Genomic DNA, 25,328 nt, shown 5'->3' with positions numbered 1-25,328 from the left:
AGCTCCGGGTCTGTTTGTACTGTGAGGAGTTGCTTTTGTCTCCATCAAAAACATGAACCACTGTTTGGAGCACTTGCATTTACTGACAACCCTTGCCAAATTAATTTTATTTAATTATCTCCCAGGGCTAAGCTTGAATACATTTTGTGTTAAATTCACAGTTTTTTCCTTTTCTAAACGAAATGGACTTAATATCCTTGTTAAAATCTGATTAAAACTAAAATTGAGTTTTTTGAAGTCTGATTATCCCATGAAATGGAATTTTAAACCTAATTACAGATGGATTTGCATATACTTTTCAGCACCATTGAAAAGAAACTTGGTATAAATTTATTAATGACATCCTTTTCTCTCGTTTCCTTGGGGCATGACGTTAGTTTAGGAGCATGAGGGAGGTGGGGAGAAACACCACCCTTCTCCCCGCCCTTCCTTAGAATTTTTTAAAAAACTTTACTCTGTGGAGAATCATTTCCCTAGGAGCCTGGGCATAGTCACACTTTCATTCTCATCTTTGCTGCTCTACCGGCTTAGGTGGCTGATGGTTTTCCTGAATTGTATTTCAATACTCAAAGCTCTTGTCTTTCGGAAGATGGAAGAGGGGCATACACGATCATAGCTGTTGGTGTGTCTTCCCTGTCAGCTTAAAACGCAGATTTGGCCGGGTGTGGTGGCTCACGCCTGTTATCCCAGCAGTTTGGGAGGCCGAGGTGGGTGGATCATCTGAGGTCAGGAGTTCGAGACCAGCCTGGCAAACATGGTAAAACCCTGTCTCTACTAAAAATAACAAAAATTAGCTGGGCTTGGTGGCATGTGCCTGTAATCCCAATGACTTGGGAGGCTGAGGCAGGAGAATCGCTTGAACCCAGGAGGTAGAGATTGCAGTGAGCCGAGATCATGCCATTACACTCCAGCCTGGGCAATCAGGACAAAACTCCATCTCAAAAAAAAACAAAAAAACCAAAAAACCCCATGGATTTATATTTAACGTGCTACCTCCACCCTGATTTAATTTTAATTTTTAATTTTAAGTTTTATTTTATGTATTTTTTTTTTTTATCGAGACAGAGGCTCGCTCTGTCACCCAGGCTGGAGTGCAGTGACGCGATCTCAGCTCACTGCAGCCTCTGCCACCCGGGTTCAAGCAATTCTTCCGCCTCAGCCTCCCGAGTAGCTGAGATTACAGGTGCCTGCCACTGCGCCTGGCTAGTTTTTGTATTTTTAGTAGAGACGAAGTTTCACCATGTTGGCCAGGCTGATCTCGAACTCCTGACCTCATGATCCGCCTGTCTTGGTCTCCCAAAGTGCTGGGATTACAGGCGTGAGACACCGCACCCGGCTTAATTTTTTTTAATTTTTTTGAGACAGAGTCTTGCTTTGTGGCCCAGGCTGGAGTGTAGTGGCACAATCATGGCTCACTGCAGTCTCTGCCTCCTGGGCTCAAGCCATTCTCCCACCTGAGCCTCTGGAGCAGGTGGGACTACAGACACTTGCCACCACGCCCAGCTAATTTTTATATTTTTAGTAGAGACGGGGTTTCACCATGTTGGCCAGACTGGTCTCGAACTCCTGAGCTCAAGTGATCCGCCTGCCTCAGCCTCCCAAAATGCTGGGATTATAGGTGTGAGCCTCCACCCTAGTTTTAGATACATTTGTATTATTAAAAAAGTAAAAACAAACTCTAAATGACCATTATGTGAAATAAACAAGAAATTTCCAAAGGGCCATGTTCCTGTTCTTTGAGAAATCCCACTTTTCCAGGAGGGCTGTTTGCTATTGTGTCTGGACTCATGCTGCCTGTTGCGACTTCCTAGTGGCAGGTGGAGGTAACAGGCTCCCAGCGTACTTGCCTTCAGTCTGGCTGTCACCGTGGTTTTGTTTCGTCTGGAATTATGTGGGAATGGAATTATACGTCATGCAGTCATTTGTGTCTGGTGATTTCACTGGCAGAATGTTTTCTGAAAAGCATTCATTCACATTTGTTGCTTGTATCGGTTGTCCTTGTTATATCGAATGGATATACCATAATTTTTAATCCGGTTTTTTGCTCTTGCAGATAAAGATTCTGTGAACATTTGTATTCAAGTCTCTTTATGTATGTTTTCCTGTCTCTTGGGATAATACCTAGGAGTGGGGCCTCTGGGTGATATGGTATGTTTTAATTTTAGAAAAAGCTGATGAGCCAAAGTGGCTGCCTAATTCTGTCCCCTGGCCACCCGTGTGTGAGAATTCCGCTGGCCCCACATCCCGAGCTCGTTCATTGAATTCCGCTGGCCCCGCATCCCGAATGCATTCATTGGCCGCCTACACTTTAGCCATCCTGGTGGGCGTGTGCGGTATTTCCTCGTGGCCTTCGTTCCTGTTTCCCTGGTGACTAATGGTGTTGAACATCTACTCGTGTACTTAACTTGACGGCCATATATCTTCCTTTGTGAAGTGTCTTTTCAAAGTCTTCTCCCCATTGTTTAATTGGACTGTCATCTTCTGAGTTGGCAGAGTACTATATATATTCATGACAGAGTCTTTTGTCAGATGTATGGTGAATATTTTCTCCCAGTACGTGGCTTCCTTTTCATTTTCTTAGTGTCTTTTGAAGGGTAAAAACTTTTAATTTTGCTAAGTCTGATTTGTCAATTCATTTTCTTTATGGTTTGTGTTTTTTGTACCTGCCTAACCCAAGCTTTTAGAAACTTTCTAGCTTTAACTTTACTGTTAATTTTGAGTTAATTTTTGTGTGTAGTGTGGTCACAGTTGAGGGTCGCTTTCCTGCCCCACAATACGTATGTCTGTTTCCCATTTGAATTTCCTTAGCACCTCTGATGAAAGCCTGTCAGCCATACATTCATGGGCCTTTGCTCGAGGTCTTCTTTCATTGAATCATGTGTCTGTCCTTTCTCCAGTATGGTAAGGTCGTAATTACTGTCACTTCCTAATACTCTTTGAAAGAACATAGTAAGCCCTCCAGCTTTTTCTTTGTAAGAATTGTCTTGGCTATTTTAGTTTTTTTATTTTCAGATAAATTTTAGATTTAGCTTTCAGTTTGTTTTCTTTCCCCCCATTTACTTTTTATTTCGTTTATTTTTTCTTGCCTTAGTGCACTCACTGGGACCTCCAGTGCAGTTTTACCTGGGCATGGTGAGAATGGCTGTCCTGGCCTTGTCAGCCTTAGAGGGAAAGCGTTTAGATTTTCCTGAAGCATGAGTCTAGTTTTAGGGTCTTGCAAGATACTGTTCATCAGGTTGAGGAGGATGCTTTTCTTTTCCCCGATTTGTTGTATTGGGTCAAATACATATACAATAAAATTGACTGTTAACTGTTTTTAAGTGTATAGTTCAGTAGCTTTAAGAACATTCATATTGCTGTGCAACCATCACCACCATCCACCTCCAGAACTTTATCTTCCCAAACCCAAACTCTGTACCCATTAAACACTCGCTCCCTGTGCTCCCCCGTTGGCCCTGGGACCCACCATTCTGCTTCCTGCCTCTGTGATTTTTTACTACAGTAGGGACCTCATAGAAGGAGAATCATGAAATATTTGTCCTTATGTGACTGGCTTATTTCACTTAACATAATGTCCTCAGGGATCATCCATGTTGTGGCATGTGCCAAAATGTCCTTTCTTTCTAAGGCTGAGTAATATTCTGTTGTATGGATAGACGATCCGTTCTTCTTATCCAGTAACCTGTTGATGGACACTGAGGTTGCTTCCACATTGTAGCTACTGTGAATAATGCTGCTCTGAACATGAGCGTGCAGATATCTCTTAGAGCCCCTGCTTTCAACCTGCTGGATCCTGTGGTTCAACTTTTAACTATTTTAGGAGCCACTACATTGCTTTCCACAGTGGCTGTATCATTTTACGTTCTCATCAGCAGTGCACAGGAGTTCCATTTTCTCCACATCATCACCATGTGATGTGATTTTTTTTTTTTGTTGGTAGCCATCCTAATGAGTGTGAGGTGGTGTCTTGTTCTGGCTTTGATATGCGTTTCCCTAATGATTAGTGGTGTGGAGCACCGTTCCATGTGCTCCTTGGCCAGTTGTGTGTCTTCTTTGGAAAAATGTCTATGCAGGTTCTTCGCCTGTTCTTGAATTGCGTTATTTTCATTGTTGTTTTAGGAGTTCCCTTGTATGTTTTGGTTATTTTTCTCTTACAGATACGGTTTCCAAACATTTTCTCCCATTCTATAGGTTGTGTTTTCAGTCTGTTGATAGTGTCCTTTGATATACAAAATTTAAAAATTTACCAAGATTTCATTTGTCTATTTTTTTTTTTTGCTGTTATCTGTGCCTTTGATGTCATATCCAAGAAATCTGTGCCAAATCCCATGTCATAAACCTTCTCCCCTGTTTTTTTCTAAGAGTTTTATAGTTTTAGGTCTTACATTTAGGTCTTTGATTTGTTTTGGGTTAATTTTTTGTGTATGGTTTAAGGGCCCAACTTCATTCTTTTGCATGTGGAGACCAGTTTTCCAGCACCATGTGTTGAAAAGCTTGTATCCATTCCTCATTGAATGGTTTTGGCACCTTTGTCAAAAATTATTTGAGCATACGAAACGGTTTATTTCTGGGATCTCTACTGTATTTCATGGGTCCATATGCCTGTCATTCTGTCAGCACCACACTGTTTTGATTACTGTGGCTTTGTAGTAAGTTTTGACTTAAAGTGTGACTCTTTCAACTTTGTTCTAACTTTTCGAGATTGCTTTGGCGAGGGACCTTGGGGTCCCTTGAGATTCCATATGAATTTTAGGATAGATTTTCCTATGTCTGCAAAATATTTAGTTAGGTCTTGATAGGGATTGCATTGAATGTCTAGATGGCTTTGGGCGGTGTTGACATCTTAACAGCAAGTGTTCCACACGTAGTGGTTTCTGGAAGGTTAGCTGTGGTACGGAATAATCTTTTCAAACTGTTGTACTAAAATTCATTGGTCTCTTGCACTTTGAATGGACCTTTATCTATGCATGGTTATGTAACATCATACATTGCTCATTTGAAAATATCGACGCACTGAATTATGTAGGTCTTTTATTATACCTTATTAAAGAAATTACAAGCTAATCACCACAAGTTATTGAAAAGTCTTTAAACGTTAGGAATCCATCAAGCTTGTGGTGGTAGATACAAATTTTTAAGAATTTAGATATGTGTTTGGCAGCTTGAGTTTTATTATTGTCAACAAATACTCTTGGTTGTATTCTTTCAAATGATAACGTTTATTTAATTCGTTTTTGAGAAAATGTCTACCAGATGCTCAAGCCTGAGTAACTATTGTTTGTCAGTTAGTTTTTAAGTAAAATATTTTACATAAAAAGGGCTAGTTCAGTTCACAACTCAAACATGGAAGACCAACCATCGCACTTTAGTATGCACCAGAAATGTCTTACATGTGCTTTGTATTTCTTCACACAGAATGTTGAGATCTTATCAAGGGGTTAAGATTTAACGAAGTGAATATTTTAACTGGGCCCAGTACTCCTGTAGTTCCAGCTGCTCGGAAAGTTGAGGTTGGGAGGATGGCTTGGGCCCAGGAGTTTGTGGCTGTTGGGAGCTGTGATTGTGCCTGTCAGTAGCCATTGCAGTCCAGCCTGGGCAGCATAGCGAGACCCCACGTGGTGCCCCTGGTTTGTTTCACTAACGTGTTATACCCATCAGTGCTTTTGTATCTTCAGTTCAAATGTCAGCACAGTTAGAAGAAAAAAGGCAAACAATAGCTTATTATTATTATTCCTTGTTTTTTTGGAGACAGAGTCTTGCTGTGTCACCCAGGCTCGAGTACAGTGGCATGATCTTGGTTCACTGCAACCTCAACCTTCTGGATTCAAGTGATTCTCCCACCTCAGCCTCCCCAGTAGCTGGGACCACAGGTGTACGCCACCATGCCCGGCTAATTTTTGTATTTTTTGGTAGAGACGAGGTTTTGCCATGTTGGCCAGGCTGGTCTCGAACTCCTGACCTCAAGTGATCCACTTAGTATTATTATGAAAATAGTTTTGATGGCCAGGCACAGTGACTCACGCCTGTAGTCCCAGCACTTTGGGAGGCCAAGGTGGGCAGATCACCTGAGGTTGGGAGTTCAAGATCAGCCTGGCCAACATGGCGAAACCTCGTCTCTACTAAAAATAAAAAATTCGCCGGGCATGGTGGCGCGTGCCTGTAATCCCGCTACTGGGGAGGCTGAGGCAGGAGAATCACTTGAACCTGGTAGGTGGAGCTTGCAGTGAGCCGAGATTGTGCCACTGCACTCCAGCCTGGGGGACAGAGCGAGAGTCCGTCTCAGAGAAAAAAAAAAAAAAGAAAAAGAAAATAGTTTTGATGTTACAAGACTGCCTAGAATGGTGTCTGCAGACCACACTTAGTGAACTGTTGTCCTAGCACTTAGTCCCTCAAGGCGAGAAGAGGCTCACAAGTTGGACTCACATGTGATCCTACAGCTCTGTGACATGCTCTTCAAAAATATTGTACAGGTATAATGTAAATCCATCCTCATTACAAAGAAAGCTCAAACAGTACAGAATTAAAGTGAAACTTTCTTGGATTTCTCTGCTTTTTCAAATTCTGCTGTATCCCAGGTTAACATTAGCAGTTTGCTATAAGTCCTTACATAATTTTTATGTGCATGGACGTCTTACGTACATAACAAATGGCATCATACGGCCTTTATTGTTATATTATTTTCCCTTGGATTGAGTTACTTGAAATGTCTGGTGTTTACTCTTTAGCAGCCATTATTCCATCGTAGAATGCACATATTTTAACTATTTCCTTATTAGCATACACTACAGTTGTTGCCAATTTTTTCTTTTTTTCTTTTTGCTGTTAACACACAGATTTAGTGAATACCATTTCATTAAACATATTTTTTAAGTGTATCTGAAAGATTCTTTTCATTGATGGGAATACTAAGACATAGAGTATGAATATTTAACACTTTAATAATTTTTGCCAAATTACGTTCCAAAATTATACTTCTGTTAACAGTACTTAAGATTGCCCATTTTTCTGATGACATTCATTGATGTTGTCAGTGTTTCCAATTTTTGCCCTTAAAGTCAGCTGCTGTATTCTTAGCACAGTGCTTTCTGTGACAGATGTTTCAGATGACATTGCTTCCTGCCCGCAGGCGCATCTGTCTGCCCTAGTAGCTTTCAGGCTCTCAGGCACCCTCCCTAATGGACCAACTGGGGTCAAGGGCTCTGAAAATGCTGCCCACCCTGGCCCAAGGGCCTCCTGAACAGGTAGGCTGGGGGTGGGGGTGAGTCCGGTGGCTTAGATGACAAATGGAGGTAGAGGACGCATTCTCGCCTGTTATTTCGATTTTTTTCTCTCCTCACCCTGACTGTCAGGTTCTCGCCTTTTCCACCTCAAACCCCAGTCACACTAGCTTCCCAGGATTAAAATGGTCTCTCTCTCATCAAACTTGTTTAGAAATCTAGAAGCATTAAAAAAAGGAAAAAAAAAAAAATCTAGAAGCATGCACGTGGCTTAGAAAATGCCTTTGTGTTGCCAGATGCAGTTCCCTTGCTTTGACAGTGGCATTCAATGTGGCCTTTTAAAAAAAGAAACTATCTATTCCTTTAACATTTTTTTGAGATAATAATTACATACAGTGAAATGGACAGATCTTATGTATATAATTGAGTGAGTATTGAAAATGTACCACCTGTGTCATCACTGCCTCTGTCAGGCTGCAGAAAGTTTCCATTACCTCTGGAAGTTCCTTCTCGTCCCTTCAATCAATTCCTACCCCCGGGAGACAAGCACTGTTCTGATTTCTATTACCATAAATTAGTTTTGTGTGTTCTTGAATTGTAAATAAATGGAACTGTACTGTGTTTATTCTTAAATTGCTGTCATCTTTTGCCCAGGGCTGGGACTAGGGGGAGGCGAGAGAGTGTGGGATCTACACTGCACACCCCGAGAGTGAGATTCTCTGAGCGATCACCTCCTGAAAGTTTGTACGCCGGCATCTCTCTTGCTTCACCCTTGTCCTGGCCCTGCTTTTGGACAACAGAGTGCTTTTGAGGTTCAGCCCTGTTTTGGGGAGATGAGTGGTACATTATATTTTATTTTTATTATTTATTTATTTTTTGAGATGGAGTTTCACTCTTGTTTCCCAGGCTGGAGTGGGATGGTGTGATCTTGGCTCACTGAGACCTCCACCTCCTGGGTTCGAGTGATTCTCCTGCCTCAGCCCCCCGACTAGCTGGGATTACAGGCGTGAGCTATCACGCCTGGCTAATTTTTGTATTTTTAGTAGAGACGGGGTTTCACCATGTTGTCCAGGCTGGTCTCGAACTTCTGACTTCAGGTGATCCGCCTGCCTCAGCCTCCCAAAGTGCTGGGATTACAGGTGTGAACCACCACACCCGGCCCAGTGGTTCATTTTTAACTTGTACGAATCTGCTTGTTTGTTTCCCCGTTTCCTGTCCAAGGACATTTGGGTTGTTTCCCAGTAGCTGCCTCTTGTGAGTATAGCTGTGGTTAATTCACATCCACATCTCATGTGCACCTGTGTTTTCATTCTCTCGAGTGAGCACCCAGAAGTCAAATTGCTGGGCCTTTTAATGAGTACGTGTATAACTTCATAAGAAATTGCCAAACTGTCTTCCAAGGTGGTGGTATGATTTTATACTCCTACCTGGAATGTATGAGATTCCATTTGCATTATGTTTTCACCAGTATTTGGTGTGGCTGTTTATTTTTAAAACATCCTTTATTTATTCCAGCGGGTGTGTGGCGTTACTGACTTTTGGCTTTAACTCACGTTCCCTAATGACCAGTTCCCTAGTCAGTGAATATGTTTTTTTTTTCTTTTCTTTTTTTTTTTTTTTTTATTGATCATTCTTGGGTGTTTCTCGCAGAGGGGGATTTGGCAGGGTCATAGGACAGTAGTGGAGGGAAGGTCAGCAGACAAACAAGTGAACAAAGGTCTCTGGTTTTCCTAGGCAGAGTGTTTGTGTCCCTGGGTACTTGAGATTAGGGAGTCGTGATGACTCTTAACGAGCATGCTGCCTTCCAGCATCTGTTTAACAAAGCACATCTTGCACCGCCCTTAATCCATTTAACCCTGAGTGGACACAGCACATGTTTCAGAGAGCACAGGGTTGGGGGTGAGGTCATAGATCAAGAGGATCCCAAGGCAGAAGAATTTTTCTTAGTACAGAACAAAATGAAGTCTCCCATGTCTACTTCTTTCTACACAGACACAGCCACCTTCCGATTTCTCAATCTTTTCCCCACCTTGCCCCCTTTTCTATTCCACAAAACCGCCATTGTCATCATGGCCCCAGTGAATATGTTGAGCCCTTTCTTTTTTTTTTTTATTTTAAAATTTTTATTTGAGACAGAGTCTCACTCTGTTGCCCAGGCTGGAGGGCAGTGGCGCGATCTCCACTGACTGCAAGCTCCGCCTCCTGGATTCATGCCATTCTCCTGCCTCAGCTTCCCGAGTAGCTGGGACTACAGGCGCCCGCCACCACGCCTGGCTAATTTTTTGTATTTTTTTTAGCAGAGACGGGGTTTTACTGTGTTAGCCAGGATGGTCTTGATTTCCTGACCTCGTGATCCACCCGCCTCGGCCTCCCAAAGTGCCAGGATTACAGGCGTGAGCCACCGCGCCCGGCTGAGTTCTTTCTTTTGCTTAATAGCTGTGTTTTTTGTTTTTATTTTTATTTATTTTTTTAATTATTATTATACTTAAAGTTTTAGGGTACATGTGCACAACGTGCAGGTTTGTTACATATGTATACATGTGCCGCGTTGGTGTGCTGCACCCATTAACTCGTCATTTAGCATTAGGTATATCTCCTAATGCTATCCCTCCCCGCTCCCCCCACCCCACGACAGCCCCCGGTGTGTGATGTTCCCCTTCCTGTGTCCATGTGTTCTCATTGTTCAATTCCCACCTATGAGTGAGAACATGTGGTGTTTGGTTTTTTGTCCTTGCGATAGTTTGCTGAGAATGATAGTTTCCAGCTTCATCCATGTCCCTATGTCCCTACAAAGGACATGAACTCATCATTTTTTATGGCTGCATAGTATTCCATGGTGTATATGTGCCACATTTTCTTAATCCAGTCTATCATTGTTGGACATTTGGGTTGGTTCCAAGTCTTTGCTATTGTGAATAGTGCCGCAATAAACATAGCTTTGTATCTGTTCCTTGGGAAGTGTCTGTTCTTAGTCTTTTGGGAAATTGTATTGGTTTGTTTTCTTTCTATTATTGATTTTTCCAAGTTCTTTATTCTGGATACAAGTTTTTCATCCAGTGTATGTCTTGTCAACATTTTTGCCGTGTCTGTGGCTTGTCATTTTCTTTAGTTTTTAGATTATTAAAATATACATGACTACTACTGTAAGACTGACTGATGTTCTTTTTTTTTTTTTTTTTTGAGGCGGAGTTTCGCTCTGTCACCCAGGCCAGGATGCAGTGGTGCGATCATAGCTCACAGCAGCCTCTAACTCCTGGGCTCAAGTGATCCAGCTTCCTGAGTAGCTGGGAATACAGGTGTGAGCCACCACACCTGGCTAATTTTTTCTTTTTTGTAGAGATAGGGTCTCGCTATGTTGTCCGGACTGGACTTGAACTTGTGACCTCAAGTGGTTCTTCCACACTGGCCTCTCAAAGGGCTGGGATTATAAGCGTGAGCCACCATGCCCTGCCGCTTGTCTGTTTTAAAGTGTTTAATTTGGTGGTTTTTAGTATATTTGTAAGGTTGTACACTCATACCTACTGTCTAATTCCAGAACATTGTCATGGTCCCCAAAGGAAGCCCAGTTGGCCGAAGTTCCCTGTTCTCCTTTCCCCAGCCCCTGGCAGCCACTCCTCTGCTCTTTGTCTCTGGGTTTACCTGTTCTGGACGTTGTGTATCAGTGGAATCACACCATAGGTGGCCTCTGTGCTGGCGCCTTCCTCTCAGCACGTTCTCAAGGGGCGTCTACCCTGTGGCACGGATCAGCGCTCCCTTCCACCACATGGCACGTGGTCATACCCCATTGTGTCATCAGAGCTCATTTCAGTGACCCATCCATCAGCTGTAGACATTTGGGTTGTTTCACTTTCTGGCTATTACGAACATTCAAGTACAGATGTTTGTATGAGACATTTTTTTTTTCACTTCTCTTGAGTGGAAACACTGGGTTACATGGTAGCTCTTTCTTTTTTAGGAATTGCCAAACTGTTTTCCATAGTAACTACACCATTTTACATTCCCACCAGCAGTATATGAAGATTCCGGTTTCTCTGAATTTTTAACCCTTATTATGATGTCTTTTTTGTTATGGTTAGCCTCGTGAGTGTGGAGTGGTATCTTAAAGTGGATTTTTTTTTAATGACTGCATGATTTTTCATTGGATGGATATACCATAATTTAAACAACGACTTATTGTGGGACAAAAAATTATTTCCAGTTACATTTTATAATCTTCATTGTTTATATCAGTAGGAGTTTATTTTTTTAATGGGATTTTATTTTTTATTTCAATAGTTTTTGGTGAACATGGTGTTTGATTGCATGGAAAAGCTCTTTAGTTGTGGTTTCTGAGATTGTGGTGCACCTGTCACCTGAGCAGTGTACACTGTCCCCAGAGTCCATTATATCCCTCTTACACCTTTGTGTCCTCATAGCTTAGCTCCCACTTATAAGTGAGGACGTGAGATGTCTGGTTTTTCCATTCCTGAGTTTCTTCACTTAGAAGAAGAATGGTCTCCAACTCCATCCAGGTTGCTGCAAATGCCATTATTTCATTCCTTTTTATGGCTGAGTAGTATTCTATGATATATATATAGAGACCACATTTTCTTTATCCACTGGGTTGATGGGCATTTAGCATGGTTCCATATCTTTGCAGTTGCAAATTGTGCTGCTGTGAACATGCGTGTGCACGTGTCTTTTTCATAGAATGACTTCTTTTCCTCTGTAGGATTGCTGTCTCAAACGGTAGCTCTACTTTCAGTTCTCGAAGGAATCTCTGTACTGTTTTCTGTAGTGATTGTACTAGTTTCCATTCCCACGAGCAATGTAAAAGTGCTCTCTTTTCCACCACATCCACGCCAACATCTGTTATTTTTTGATTTTTAAATTATGGCCATTCTGGCAGGAGTAAGGTGGTATCTCATTGTGGTTTTGATTTGCATTTCCCTGATAATTAGTGATATTTAGCATTTTTAAAATCTTATGTGCTTTTTAATTTGTATTTCTCATGGCTAACGTGAAACTGAGTGGAAACGTCAGTGGTCGCATAGAACAGAGACACAAACATTACAGAATTAGTTCAGAAAAGTCATGAAACAAGTAAAAAACAACTACAGCTGGCAGCACCAGCAGCCAGCCCTGGCAAGGGCAGAGAATCTGATTCCAGAGTTGCCGCAAAATTCAGAAGACATGCAAGAAGCAAGAAAGTATAATTCATACATGGTGGAGAAAGCAATCAGTAGAAGCAGAATATCAATAAAAAGAAACTATAAAGAGAAACCACATAGAAATTCTACAGATGAAAAGTACAGCAACTGAAATGAAAATTTGGTAGATAAGCTCACCAGCATATTTGAACAGCAGAAGAAAGAATCAGCAGACCTGAAGATAGGTCCGTCAGGATTCTCCGGTAAGGGGAATAAAGCAGAGAGAGAAGAAAAATGAAGACAGGATACGTGCTTTCTCCACTTCTCTTCAGCATTGTGCTGGAGGCTCTACCCAGGACGTTTATGCAAGGAGAGGAAATAGAAGACATCCAGATTGGAAAGGAAGAAGAAAACTGTCTCTATTTGCAGAAGACATGATTTTATACATTAAAAAACTGAAAGAATACACATTTACAAAATTATTAGAGCTAATAAACAAGTTCAACAAAGTTGCAGGATACAAGATCAATATTTAATATAAGATAATGTTTAATATTGTACGTTAGCAGTGAACAATCTGACAACAATTATTATCCCCAGAGATATTTTGTCTAATTTTCTCATTGGCATTTTACTTTGTTTCAGATGCTACAGAAACAAGCCCAGTTTCCTTGACAGTTGCACTATTTTTATTACAAAACCTCACTAGACATTTCACATTTGAAAACTCTCAGTCGTAAATTAACCATGGCCATGAAGTCTCTGTGATCTGTGGACAGTTTTTTGTTTGCCTCTAATGCTTGTCTGGAAGGTCGGCATGCTTTAGGCTAGATACTCGGTCTTAAGCAAAGGCCAGTCTCAGAATGAATATTAGCCAGAGATTTCCTGAGATACCTCGAACTGGTGAGTCCTTGATGAGGGGCTCCGGTGCACGCTGGGCCAGGTGGTGGCCACTCTGCCTTTGCCCTCATTTCGTGCTTGCTCAGAGCTTCAAGGTGAGCAGGAGGGAGAACCCAGGGCCTTCACAGGCCTTTCGGAGCCTGTGCGCAACATGCATGGACATGGCCCCTTAGAATCTCAGTCCCCATGGACAGCTCATTTCTTAGCTTTTCTGTGTCAGTGTTCTGGCGAGTCTTTTGTTTGCCATTGCTGTCACTCAGGCATTTGTGATGTTGAAGTGGTTGACAGACTCATTCCCCGACCAAGTTTTTGCCCTGGGAGAGATTAGGGGAGGTGAAATCAAGACAGGACTTTCTTTTTTTTTTTTTTTTGAGATGGAGTTTTGCTCTTGTTGCCCAGGCTGGAGTGCAGTGGCACGATCTTGGCTCACTGCGACCTCCGCCACCCAGGTTCAAGCGATTCTCTTGCCTCAGCCTCCCGAGTAGCTGGGATTACAGGTGCCTGCCACCACGCCCAGCTAATTTTTTGTATTTTTAGTAGGGATGAGGTTTCACCATGTTGGCCAGGCTGGTCTCAAACTCCTGACCTCAGGTGATCCACCCGCCTTGGCCTCCCAAAGTGCTGGGATTACAGGCGTGAGCCAACATGCTCGGCCTAAGACAGGACTTTTAATTGGGATCTTAAGGTAGTAAGTGACCCAGATGGGTCAAGTAATAACTCTTCTTTGGGAATGGTATTTTGAGAGATGCCAGCCCCATTCTGTTCCCTCTGTCCTGGGAATGTAGACTGCGATTTTTCTTTTTTTTTTTTGAGACAGAGTCTCGCTGTTGTCGCCCAGGCTGGAGTGCAATGGCGCGATCTTGGCTCACTGCAACCTCTGCCTCCCGGGTTCAAGTGATTCTCCTGCCTCAGTCTCCCGAGTGGCTGGGATTACAGGCATGCGCCACCACACCCGGCTAATTTTTATATTTTTAGTAGAGACGGGGTTTTACCATGTTGGTCAGGCTGGTCTCAAACTCCTGACCTTGTGGTCCATGTGCCTCGGCCTCCCAAAGTGCTGGGATTACAGGCATGAGCCACCGTGCCCGGTCTAGACTGATTTTTCAAGGCCACCATGGAGTTGTGGTGTGGGGGCTGGGACCAGGGTGAGTTAAAATGCCCCAGGCGCACTCTTCTCGAGAGCCACCTGATTTTCTTGACCAAACGTTCCCGGATTGCTGTAAGCCTTTGGTTAGTTTTCAGAGTTCAAAAAGCTGATTCTGACCGTTTTAGTCACTCTTCTGTTGCTTTTATGGTGGAGTGAACTTCCATAGGCTCTTACTCTAACATTTTTACTGAGATCTTAATGGTGTTTTGGATGAGTAAAAATTTTTGATTTTGATGAAATCCAATTCATCAATTTTTTCTTTTGTGATAGTAGTTTTTCTTTTCTTTTTTTTTTTTTGAGACTCTCTCTGTGTCGCCTAGGCTGAAGTGCAGTGATGTGATCTCAGCTCACTGCAACCTCCGTCTCCTGGGTTCAGGTGATTCTCCTGCCTCAGCCTCCCAGGTAGCTGGGATAACAGGCGCCCGCCACCACACCCGGCTAATTTTTGTATTTTTAGTAGAGACAGGGTTTCGCCATGTTGGCCAGGCTTGTCTCGAACTTCTGACCTCAGGTGATCTGCCCGCCTTGGCCTCCCAGAGTCCTGGGATTACAGGCATGAGCCATCGTGCCCAGCCTAATTTCTGTGTTTTAAGAACTGTTCCATTTCATGGTTGCAAATTTATTTTATGTTTTCTACCTGTACATTTGGGTGAATTCCCCTCTTCTTGAGGTCCTCCCAGTATCCTGAGGTTCCTGTCTTTCCAGCAAGTGGTCTTAACCATCTGGAAGATGGGAGAGTTTTGTTGCTGTTGGCTGCATATGCACCGCCATCTTTGACCCTTCAGAGTAGTTTGTCATGCTTTATTGAATGAGCATTGTTCTCAGATGACATGCAGGTAAGGCACTGGTTGTACGGTTTGTCCAATTCTATCACGTTAAAAAGGAGGAAAGGTTCTTATTGAACCTACTGCTGTGAAAAGTAAGGAGACTCAGTAAGAGTTTCTGAATTCTGGGATACCAGTGAAGGTCAGAGATCATTTGAAAATATTTCGTTTTTATCAAAGCTGAGTTCAACAAATTGTTGTAGGTTAAATAGCTTAAGAAGAAAACGCAATCACTTCCCCTTGTATCCAGAAAATAGAACATAAAACCAGCATCCACAAATAACCTCAATAAAACTTCCCTCTTCAGTTCATTTAGTTCTGTGTAATTAATTCTTATCCTGTTAGATCTAGGGTTTATAAACTCATGAAACCATTGCTTCTTGCCTAAAGTGAATTTGGAAATGTGGACTTAACCTCCTGGTGTGTTTGAAAGTGGTGTAAGGGTTGCTGTTGCCTCCAGAGCCTGTCCCCACAGGTGTCAGTCGTGGCGATGTTGGCTGCAGTCCTTCTCCAGAGCCACTGAGACTGCCCTTCTTGTTGAAGATGCAAACTCTGGCCTGTGAGTTTATCCCGAGCTTTCAGGCAGGCGTTTTCAGAGTCGAGCAGAAACTTTTCACAGATGACAAAGACTTGATGGCAATGGTTAATTTCTTACTGATAATTTTTAAGTGTGAAATGCCTGATGAGGTTTTATATAATTTTCAAACATGAAATGTCTGATGTGGTTTTAATAATAATGCAACTAATGAGGAAATTGGGTTGTTTCTGTGGCATCCAAAACAAAGATAAAAAGGCGATTAAAAAATTAGACAAAATATTACTAAGGATAATGATTCAGCCTGTTTCAAAGAAGTCAGTGGATGTTAACATCTGATTCATTGAAGTGGGTGAACATAATTTTTATGAAGAAAACAGTCTTGAGATGTATAATGTTGAGACAAAATATTCCCGGAATACACCAAAGCATATCAAATGAAGAGATTGGGTAAGTCTGAGATAGAGTGAATCATTTTTAATTTCATAAAACCTCATGAATACATCTGCTATACATGAATGCATAGCACTAGGCCTTGAGAACCAGTGGCCTAGAAAGTGCCAGATTCAAATTAAAGAAGTAATGTGGCTAATCATTTTAGGTCATTGAAATTGTGGCTGTAACACTATGTTGTTACTGCCTGATATCAGGGAGAGCACTTGAAGGACTCGGATACAGAAAAACTTGACCAGACTATTTCATAAGCATTTTGGTCTGTTTCTCCTCACATTAAAACATATTACGGAATGTGAAGGCATTGACAGATCTCCAGGGATTTCCACTGAAGCGCACCATTTCCGAAATACGTCTTTTAATAACATATTAGCGATTCACAGTTCACCTGGAGAAGGCTGGGTGTCTCTTCTGATTTCACAACCTTGGCCACACAGCTCACCAAGCAAACAGTTATTACTAGCGTATGTTTTTTAGAGGAGCTCTTGCCTATCTTTTGATAAATTTAATCCTAAGAATTTTGTATTATTGATGATAATTTGAGTAGAATTTTGAAGACTGTCACCTTTCCAATATTTGCTGTTATTGTATAGACACAGTATAGTTTACTATGTTGACAGTGTCCTGTGACTTTGCTGGATTCTCGTGTATAGAGACAGTATAGTTTTAGTGTTTTGACAGTGTCCTGTGACTTTGCTGAATTCAGTCTTAGTGCCAGTAAATTTTTTTTTTTAAGATTCCTTAGCCTTTTTTTGTATAAAAATAGTGCTATTTGCAAATAAAGACAATTTTACTCCTTCCTCTTGAGCTTTATACCTTTTGTTTCTTTTTTATCACATTATTACATTGGCCGGGACCTCTGGTACGACGTGAAATAGCAGTGGTGGTAGCAGATAGCTTGTTCTTATTTTTGATCTGGGGGAACATGTTCAATATTTCACTCTTTTATTTATTTATTTTTTTCCTGGAGATGGAGTCTCACTCTTCACCCAGTCTGGAGTGCAGTGGTGGAATCTCGGTTCACTGAAACCTCCGCCTCCCAGGTTCCAGTGATTTTCCTGCCTCGGCCTCCCTAGTAGCTGGGATTACAGGCATGTGCCACCATGCCCAGCTAATTTTTGTATTTTCAGTAGTGACGAGGTTTTGGCATGTTGGCCAGGCTGGTCTTGAACTCCCAATCTCAAGTGATCCACTCACCTTGGCCTCCCAAAGTGCTGAGATTACAGGTGTGAGCCACCGCACCCAGACTCATCCTTAGACTCGTATTTAATTAAAGAAAATGTACAATGCAGACAGGATGGCTGATGATAGTCCTTTTTTCCTTCCTGATTTTGGTTATTTGTGCCTTTTCTCTTCTCTCTTACTATCTTCAGATGTCTGCAACTTTATTAGCCTTTTAAAGTAACTGATTTTTGACTTGGTTGATTTCTCACCGTTGTAGTTTTTCCATCTGTTTTTATTTCCTGTCTTTGGGTTTATTTTGCATGCTTACGAAACTTCCTGGGTGATTGTGTGGGATGGCCTGGACGGAAGGGACCAGGGCTTCAGGAGGAGGATGAGCCCCACCCTTTCTGTGGTGGGAATGCCTGAGCTCTGTTGGGCTGCACATGGCTCCTACTTTGGCAGTCATTCAACAAGCCTGAGGAATGTGGCTTACTGGTAAAATAGAAAAGTATGTTGCCAGAGTTTTTCTAGGACCAGTTTGGGGGATGGAGAGGATGGTAGATTGAATACATACACCTACCTTTTTCTTTCTGAAACCTCATACTGCAGTGAAAAGAGTGGTGGTTTTTTTTTTTTTTTTTGGCAAAGGTTCATGTGAATAAGGAGAAAGTAAAGTCATAGCATTCCTATTTCAGAAGCTGGAATGTATATTGGAGAGTTGGTGATGGACTTAGCTGACTTGAGAAAACCAAATGCTAATTTGGGAGTGGGGAAAGCTGAGAGCTAGCTTGATCTGTGCTGCAGAGTTTTGACCACGCTTGGGAGCTGTGACTGCTTGCTTCCAGAGTGGCCACACGAGGACGTAAGAGTGTGTTGTGAGCCGGCTGCTCAGAGGCCCTGGTCCTTGCTCAGCCCAGTGCAGCCGGGGCGGGCATTAGGCGTGCTGAGCAGGCGGTAAAGCTGATGGTCGTGCACTTGGCGCTTTTCGGGACGGGGTGCCTTATGGACTACGGTAAGTGAACTCTGTGTGACCGCCGAGATGACCAGCTTTGTCCCCACTCAGCATTGAGTCTGGGCTGGTGGAGCGTTGTCCACTAAGCAAGAGTAGAAGGGCCTCCTGTGGGGACTGAGACTATCCAGAGGGAGGACAGAAAGGTACTGAAGTCGCCACCTCACAACTCTGTTGCCGTGAAACTTACAGGTGGCCGTCACAGTCGCTCATTCAGAGCCTCCTAGACATCTGAAGGAGTCTCTGATGTAAAAGGTATAGACCAAGCAAACAGAAAAACAGTGTAGAGGAAATGGAAATTATGCAAGGATAAAACTTCCAGGAAGAAACCTCTCATAAGCATCCTCAGTGAGATAAAAATGGTTATTTTAACAAGAGAAGATAATGAAACAAGAAAAATGTCCTCTGGAAGAAGCACATTCAGTGAACAAGAAGAGTTCTGGGAAGTTAAAACTACATGAACAGATATGGGGAAAAAATCAGTGTAAGTGTTGGAAAAGTTAAGGAGATCCGGAAAGAAAAAAACGATCAAACAGGAGAAACGGAATACACTCTGAGGATCGGGTTCTGTGGACCATATTCAACAAGTACCGCAAAGAAACGGCGGGGAGGACGGCATAATGAAACAATTGAAAAACCTTCTCTTGAGCGTCATCCTCTTCTAGGCTGAAGGAGCCACCAAGTACCCAGTCCAGTGGACGAACGTCTGTGATCAAAGACCATTGCCACGGCATGTTGCTGGACCCCAAATATCAGGGTAAAGACAGCATCCTACACACCTTCAGAAGGATGAGAATAGGTTACATACGAAGCGGGAATCAGGATGGCTTTGTGCTTCTAAACAGCAGCATTGGAATTTAGTGCACAGTGAAGCAATGTGGTCTAGAGTTGCAGGAAAATAATTTTCAGCCTTTGATTCTATACCCAGTGAAACTAACAGTCGCATGAGAGAGCAGACTAAAGGCACAATGGAGATTTGCAAAGTCTTTAAAAAAGTCAGTCATCCTGGCCAGGCATGGTGCTTCATACCTGTAATCCCAGCACTTTCAGCGGCTGAGGTGGGAGGATCACTTGAGCGCAGGAGTTGGAGACCATTATGGGTAATGGTATAGGAGAGTGAGACCCCATCTGTCCAACAACAGCAACAACAGCAGCAGCAGCTGGGTGTGCTGGCCTGCTTGTAGTCCTAGGTACTCAGGGTGCGGAGGGCTGAGGCAGGAGGATCGCCTGAGCCCACGAGGTGGAGGCCACAGTGAGCTATGACCATACCACTGCACCCCAGCCTGGGTGGCAGAGTGAGACCCTATCTTAAAAACAAATTATCTCCCTCAAATCTTTTTTCAGAAAGCTACTGGAGGGTGCATTGTACTAAGGAAGAGAGAGACTGATGACTGAGGAAGGATTGGAACGCAGGGAGCAGGATATCCGTCACTGGGGGAGAAGCAGCTGAAGATGATGCCTGTGCCCGGGCAGATGGTGCTCAGTCCTCAGAGCAGGAAGTGGTGCCGAGAAAGTCTCCCCAAAGACGAGATTGCCAGGCAGCCCGATGCCGGGTGCGCATGGACATCTCCAGAGGAGATTTGAACAGTTTAAAGAGCCAGGGTGGAATGAGCGATACACAGACAGCTAAGCAAGTGAAAAACCCCTTCTCCTGTTAGCTTGAGGGGAAGCACAAAGTAGGAAGGAGTTGGAAGTCGCCATGGTTTCCTTTGTGGCCTCAGTGTGAGTGGTTGAGCACCCAGTTGTGAGCTCAGCCAGACGCGGGGCAGCTAGAGCTGTGGTGATGGTGGTGCCTGCGGGGTGGGAGAGGGGTGGTGGGAGCAAAGAGCCATGGCCTCCTCTTCCATCCTGAGAAGTCACAGGTAATGCCCCAAACTGAAGAATTAGGAAAGTGGCAATGAAAGCCTATTGTCTAGAGGAAGGGAGGTCCGTTTCAACATAATTGACTCAAATAACTTCAGAGCATTTGCTTCTGAGGCTGGGAACTGGGCCAGGAGATGCAGAGTGGAGTTGGGGGTGGCTGCTTGCCATAACAAGCCTTGTAGTTTGACTATGTACACTTTGTTTATGTAACTTCACGAGGAATACGTATACATGGAAGAAAAGGAGATTCGACTGGGAATGCCAGGGGCATGCTAGCAGGTTCTGTAGTCTCAGCCAGAGGCATGTGTGCAGGGTGCCTGGCACCGTCTGGGGTCTTCTGTGTGCACAGACCGCGGTGTGCACGCTCCCAGGAGCCATCTGATGGGGCAGCCTCGAGCACCTCTGACTTCTGACTTCGCCCCATGGGAGCCCATCTGGGGCTCCAGCCTTGACCTGGCAGCCAGCAGGGCTGGGATGGGACTGCGGCCAACCACGTGGGTTCTCAGCTGTTTAGGGCCTCGGTCCTCTATCCCTTACCTCTGTCCCACGGAGACCTGTGCGAGGGCCCATCAGGCACTCGAGCTGGCACCACGAGGACTACTGACGGCTTTGCTGGATGCTGCTGGGAAGTTGAGCCGGCCAAGGTGGCGAGTGGCTGCGCCTGGGCTGCCCCGTCCTGGCGGCGGTGCCCTCCCGTTTTCTCTTCTGGGAAGCACACGGTGCAGGCAGTGTTTGTGCCTTTTCCCAGAGGAGCCCTTTGTCCTGAGGAGGCGTGGATGTTCTCTGGAGACCCGAGGCCTTTCGCACCGGCACCGTGACTTGCTGCTGCTGGGCCCTGGGCCCTGTGCGGAGTCGAGGCCTGAAGGGGCGAGAGTCAGACGAGAGTTGGAGTCTGGGGTTCACATGGGATTCTGCAGCTTCCCAGCGGTGTGATCTTGGGCCAGACACGTCCCACCCGAGCCTCGTGTGCTTGTCTGTTAAATGGGAACGGTCGTGGTGTCTCGCAAGGTTGTGAAGAATGAAAGCTGTGTGGTGAGGAATAATGGCAGAGAACACTCACCAGCCCCTTTCCAGGTGCTGCTCCAAGCACTTCCTGGGCCTTCACTCCAGCAGTCCTCCCTGCCACCCTTTGAGGTGGGGGCACTGTTGTCATACTCATTTTATGAGTGAGGAAGTACAGGCAGGAGAGGTTAGCAGCTGTCCTGAGGACTCACAGCCGATGAGTGGCTGGGATCTGAACCCACACAGCAGTGTTGCATTGCCGTGTGCTCTTCCCATCAGACTTAGGCCTTGTGGTGATGAGCTTGTGTGTCTATCCCAGGGACCCTCCAGATGTGACTGATTTCTGGCATCTCTTACAGGTCTGGTCTTGGGCTGCGTGGTCTCATGGCCCCTTTGGCAGCCTGCATGGTGCCCTCTTACTGGGCACGGTGAGGCCTCAGGAACACAGCAGCTCCACCATCCAACTGCTGGGCTTCTCTGCTGCCCTTTGCATGGCGGAGGTGACCCATATGTGTCCCATCTCCACCCTCCAGCTGCTGGACTTCTCTGCTGTACTTTGCATGGTGGAGGTGACTATACGTGTCCCATCTCCACCCTCCAGCTGCTGGGCTTCTCTCCTGTCCTTCTCTGCTGTCCTTTGCCTGGTGGAGGTGACCCATACGTGGCCCATCTCCACCCTCCAGCTGCTGGGCTTCTCTGCTGTCCTTCTCTGCTGTCCTTTGCACGGTGGAGGTGACCCATACGTGTCCCATCTCCACCCTCTAGCTGCTGGGCTTCTCTGCTGTCCTTTGCCCGGTGGAGGTGACTATACGTGTCCCATCTCCACCCTCCAGCTGCTGTCCTTCTCTGCTGTCCTTTGCAGGGTGGAGGTGACCCATACGTGGCCCTGCTGTAATCCGCCAAGCACTTCCGGGGGTGAGGTTGAGGAATCTTTGTGGGGCATGTGTGCACGTGTGTGCATGCTGTGGCTCCAGCACCACAGTGTTGACAGTCCTGTGAGCCTACTGGGTAAGAGCCTAGGTTGAGGCCTGCTGCCTCCTTTGGTTGTGTGGCCTCAGGCAGGTTATGGAACTGCACCCATGTTTTCATCTTTAAATTGGGGAGAATGAGAGTGCCCTTCGCTCTGCTGGCACGATACGCAGGAAACGTTGCTTCTCTTCAGCAGATTATTAGGATTCTCTGAAAGTTCTCCCCAGTTCTCTTTTCTACCCCGTTCATTAATGGCAGCCACCAGTGGCGTAGCAGCAAGGAAAATTGGGCCGTTTTGAAGCACTATCGAGTTCTGCTGTCTTGCTAAATCATCTGTGTTCCAACCGTGCTCTTTGAACTGTTGAAGGCCAGAAGTTGTTTTGTGTTTGATCGCCTATAACCGCCAACCCCCCGTGTGTTTCTGCCCGTGTTTCACTGGTCACAGGGAGCTTGGGGCTCCTCCGGTTCCCATCCTTGGGAGAGGCAGGCCTATCCACTCAGTACCCACGGGAGGCACCTGGTTCTCATCTCTGACGCCCCGACTTTCCCTTCTCAGCCTGTGTCGCCTTTCCTGTGATTTCCTCTCCTTGCCTTCCTGGGATCCTGCTAGTTCCAGCCCATCCCCACTGCCGCCACGCCACTTGGAAACCCTTTCTCGTGCAGCGGCCACCTTACCGTCCCTGGCTTCACTTTTGCGTCTTGCAACTATTCTCCACTCCAGCACTTGGAGGGATCTGCCTGAGATGAAGCAATGACCACGAGACCCTGCTCAAAGCTGTTTGTCTGTCCCTGCTGATGTCACGATGAAGTCCTCATGTCTCGATGTGGCTGACCAGAGGCCTCCTGCCATTGCCTGGCTCTCCCGCTTCTCTGTCACCCTCGCCTCAGCCTCTGCAGCAGCCACACCGAACATGAGTTCTGTGCTTTCTCCCGCTCCCTCTGCCCTCCCACTTGCCCTCCCCTTTCCCTGTTACGGCCCACTCCAGCCCCGAACACTTAGTGGCTTTGAACAGTGCTTGGTAATTTTTCAGGATTCTGCAGGTTGCCTGGGGCCAATCTGGTGGCAGTTGGGGATGGGACATCCAGGATGGCTTTATGTGCACGTGTGCTGCCTTGTTAATGGCCAGGAGGCAGGGCTGCCTTCTTTCCTCAGGGGCTCTCTCTGGCTAGGACGAGCTGCTTCACGTGGTGGCCAAAGCCCATAGGGACAAGCCCTGGCATGCAGGTTCCTTAAGCCTGTTGGTTGTGGTTGCAGTAGCTGTGGCCGGAGCCTGGCCCGGGTGTTTATGGAAGGGACGACCTGAGGGCACGAGTCCGGGAGGCAGGGCCCCTTCGGGTGCATTCACCATTTAGGGTTTATCTGCATCCTGTCTCGTCTCAGGAAGCCTTCCGCAACCCCTCCACCCAGACTGTGGTCCAGCCCCTGCTCCGAGTGCCCCCGGTGGGCCTTTGTGCTCTCAGTCCTGGCCGACCCCTCCACCCAGACTGTGGTCCAGCCCCTGCTCCGAGTGCCCCCAGTGGGCCTTTGTGCTCTCAGTCCTGGCCGACCCCTCCACCCAGACTGTGGTCCAGCCTCTGCTCCGTGTGCCCCCTGTGGGCCTTTGTGCTCTCAGTCCTGGCACCTTGACCCGCTGCTTGTTCTGCTCTCCTTTAAACTCCATGCACCTGACCTGTTAGTTGCACGCAGCGCGGAGCCTGGCACCTGCCGTGTAGACACACTGGCCACCGCTCAGTGCAAGAGGGCCCCTTTGCTAATGTGCACAGCTCTTTATGCCTTTTTTCCTATGCCTTTTTGGATTGGAGCAAGATTTTTTTTTCCAAGTAAAGAACAATTTATGTTCCTAAATACTTTTTTTCCTTGACATGACGAAGTTGAGCAAGGTGGCTATAGAACTTTTTTTCTTAATTTTATTGCACAAGTAATGTTCTTTACAAAGTAGGGAAATACATAAAAAGGAGACTGCCAATCCCCCGTAATCCCACCAGTCGCATCCCTACCCGCTCTTAGGAGATTCCGGTTTACCTTTGTAGATTTTCACTGTCTACATACGGACTTTAAAAGGTGCAGTCCTGCAGGCGAATGTGTAGCTGCCTGCGTTTGCGTCATAGGTCCCGAATGTCCTTTCTGCCACACAGGAGGCCATCCCACGCGTGTCCTGTCACGGATCGTTTGTCTCCTGTGAATATTCAGGTTGTTTCCGGTTCTTCCTGTTCTAAACAGCGCCAGGACAAGCACCGGGTACACATTTTTGCATTTTAAAACACATTTAGTAACTCATTATTCAGCTGGGGAAAAGCCCACGTAAGAGCCCATCAGCGAGTCCGAGCGCGTGTTCCTCCCGCTTCAGCCGCCATCCCTGGCTCCTTAGCGTGTTCCTCCCGCTTCAGCCACAATCCCTGGCTCCTTAGCACACTTGGAATAAAACCTGAGTCCTCCCGGTGGCCTCTGGGCCCCACGCCCCGTGTGTCTGCCCCCTGCTCCAGGCTTGTGTTCTTCCTCCACCTTCCCAGAGCTCCTTGGTGTTCCGGCCTCAGGACCTTGACCTCGTGGCGCCCTCCACGCGGGAATATCGTCCTGTGCCTTCTCGCGGCTGGTTCACCCACACCAGCCACATCATCAGAAGGAAGAGATTCTTAGGCGATTTTTGTTTGCTGAAGGAGAATCACAGATCAGGATGAGGTCTCCTGGTCCCTTCCTCCCTTTTAAGGACAGATAACTGAAGTTCAGGAAAGCCCAGGCCACACAGCAGGCCAGGGACCAGCTGGGGCCACAGCCCAGGCCTGCAGGTGCATGGCTGTTGCCTTTCTAGAGTTCTGAGGCCTTTTCTCTCCCTTTATTGCTCAGCAAGTTCAAAGAACATCTCGCTAATGATGCACCTTTTTCTGAGTTTCTGTTCGTTAAAGTCCTTTGTTCCCACATTGCCTTTGATTGTTTCTCTAGAAGCCAGATTTACTTGATTTTCAATTCACTGTTCTTTTTTTTCTTTTTTTAGACAGAGTCTCGCTCTGTCACCCAGGTTGGAGTGCAGTGGCACGATCTCGGCTCACTGCAACCTCTGCCTCCTGGGTTCAAGCCATTCTCCTGCCTCAGCCTCCCGAGTAGCTGGGACTACAGG

The 25,328-nt window shown here is 45.5% G+C and overlaps 1 protein-coding gene across 20 annotated transcripts in view; it reads left to right on the top strand.

The window, feature by feature from the left end:
• The window catches only part of MAD1L1 (mitotic arrest deficient 1 like 1), a 420,579-nt gene that overhangs the window by 40,551 nt on the left and 354,700 nt on the right, over window positions 1-25,328 (top strand). Inside the window, exon 1 of one of the 20 annotated variants that reach the window (XM_031013147.2) lies at window positions 20,166-20,240. The exons of the other annotated variants lie outside the window; for them this stretch is intronic. Within the exon in view, the coding sequence (XP_030869007.2) occupies window positions 20,209-20,240 (32 nt within the window). The 5' untranslated portion in view covers window positions 20,166-20,208. Of the gene's footprint in view, window positions 1-20,165; window positions 20,241-25,328 lie in introns of those variants that run through there. 20 annotated transcript variants of the gene reach the window in all.

This window comes from Gorilla gorilla, chromosome 6, assembly GCF_029281585.2.
Source record: "Gorilla gorilla gorilla isolate KB3781 chromosome 6, NHGRI_mGorGor1-v2.1_pri, whole genome shotgun sequence".
Classification (NCBI taxonomy): domain Eukaryota; kingdom Metazoa; phylum Chordata; class Mammalia; order Primates; family Hominidae; genus Gorilla; species Gorilla gorilla.
The sequence above is the reverse complement of the archived record's forward strand: the minus strand, read 5'-3'. Positions and strand labels throughout refer to the sequence as shown.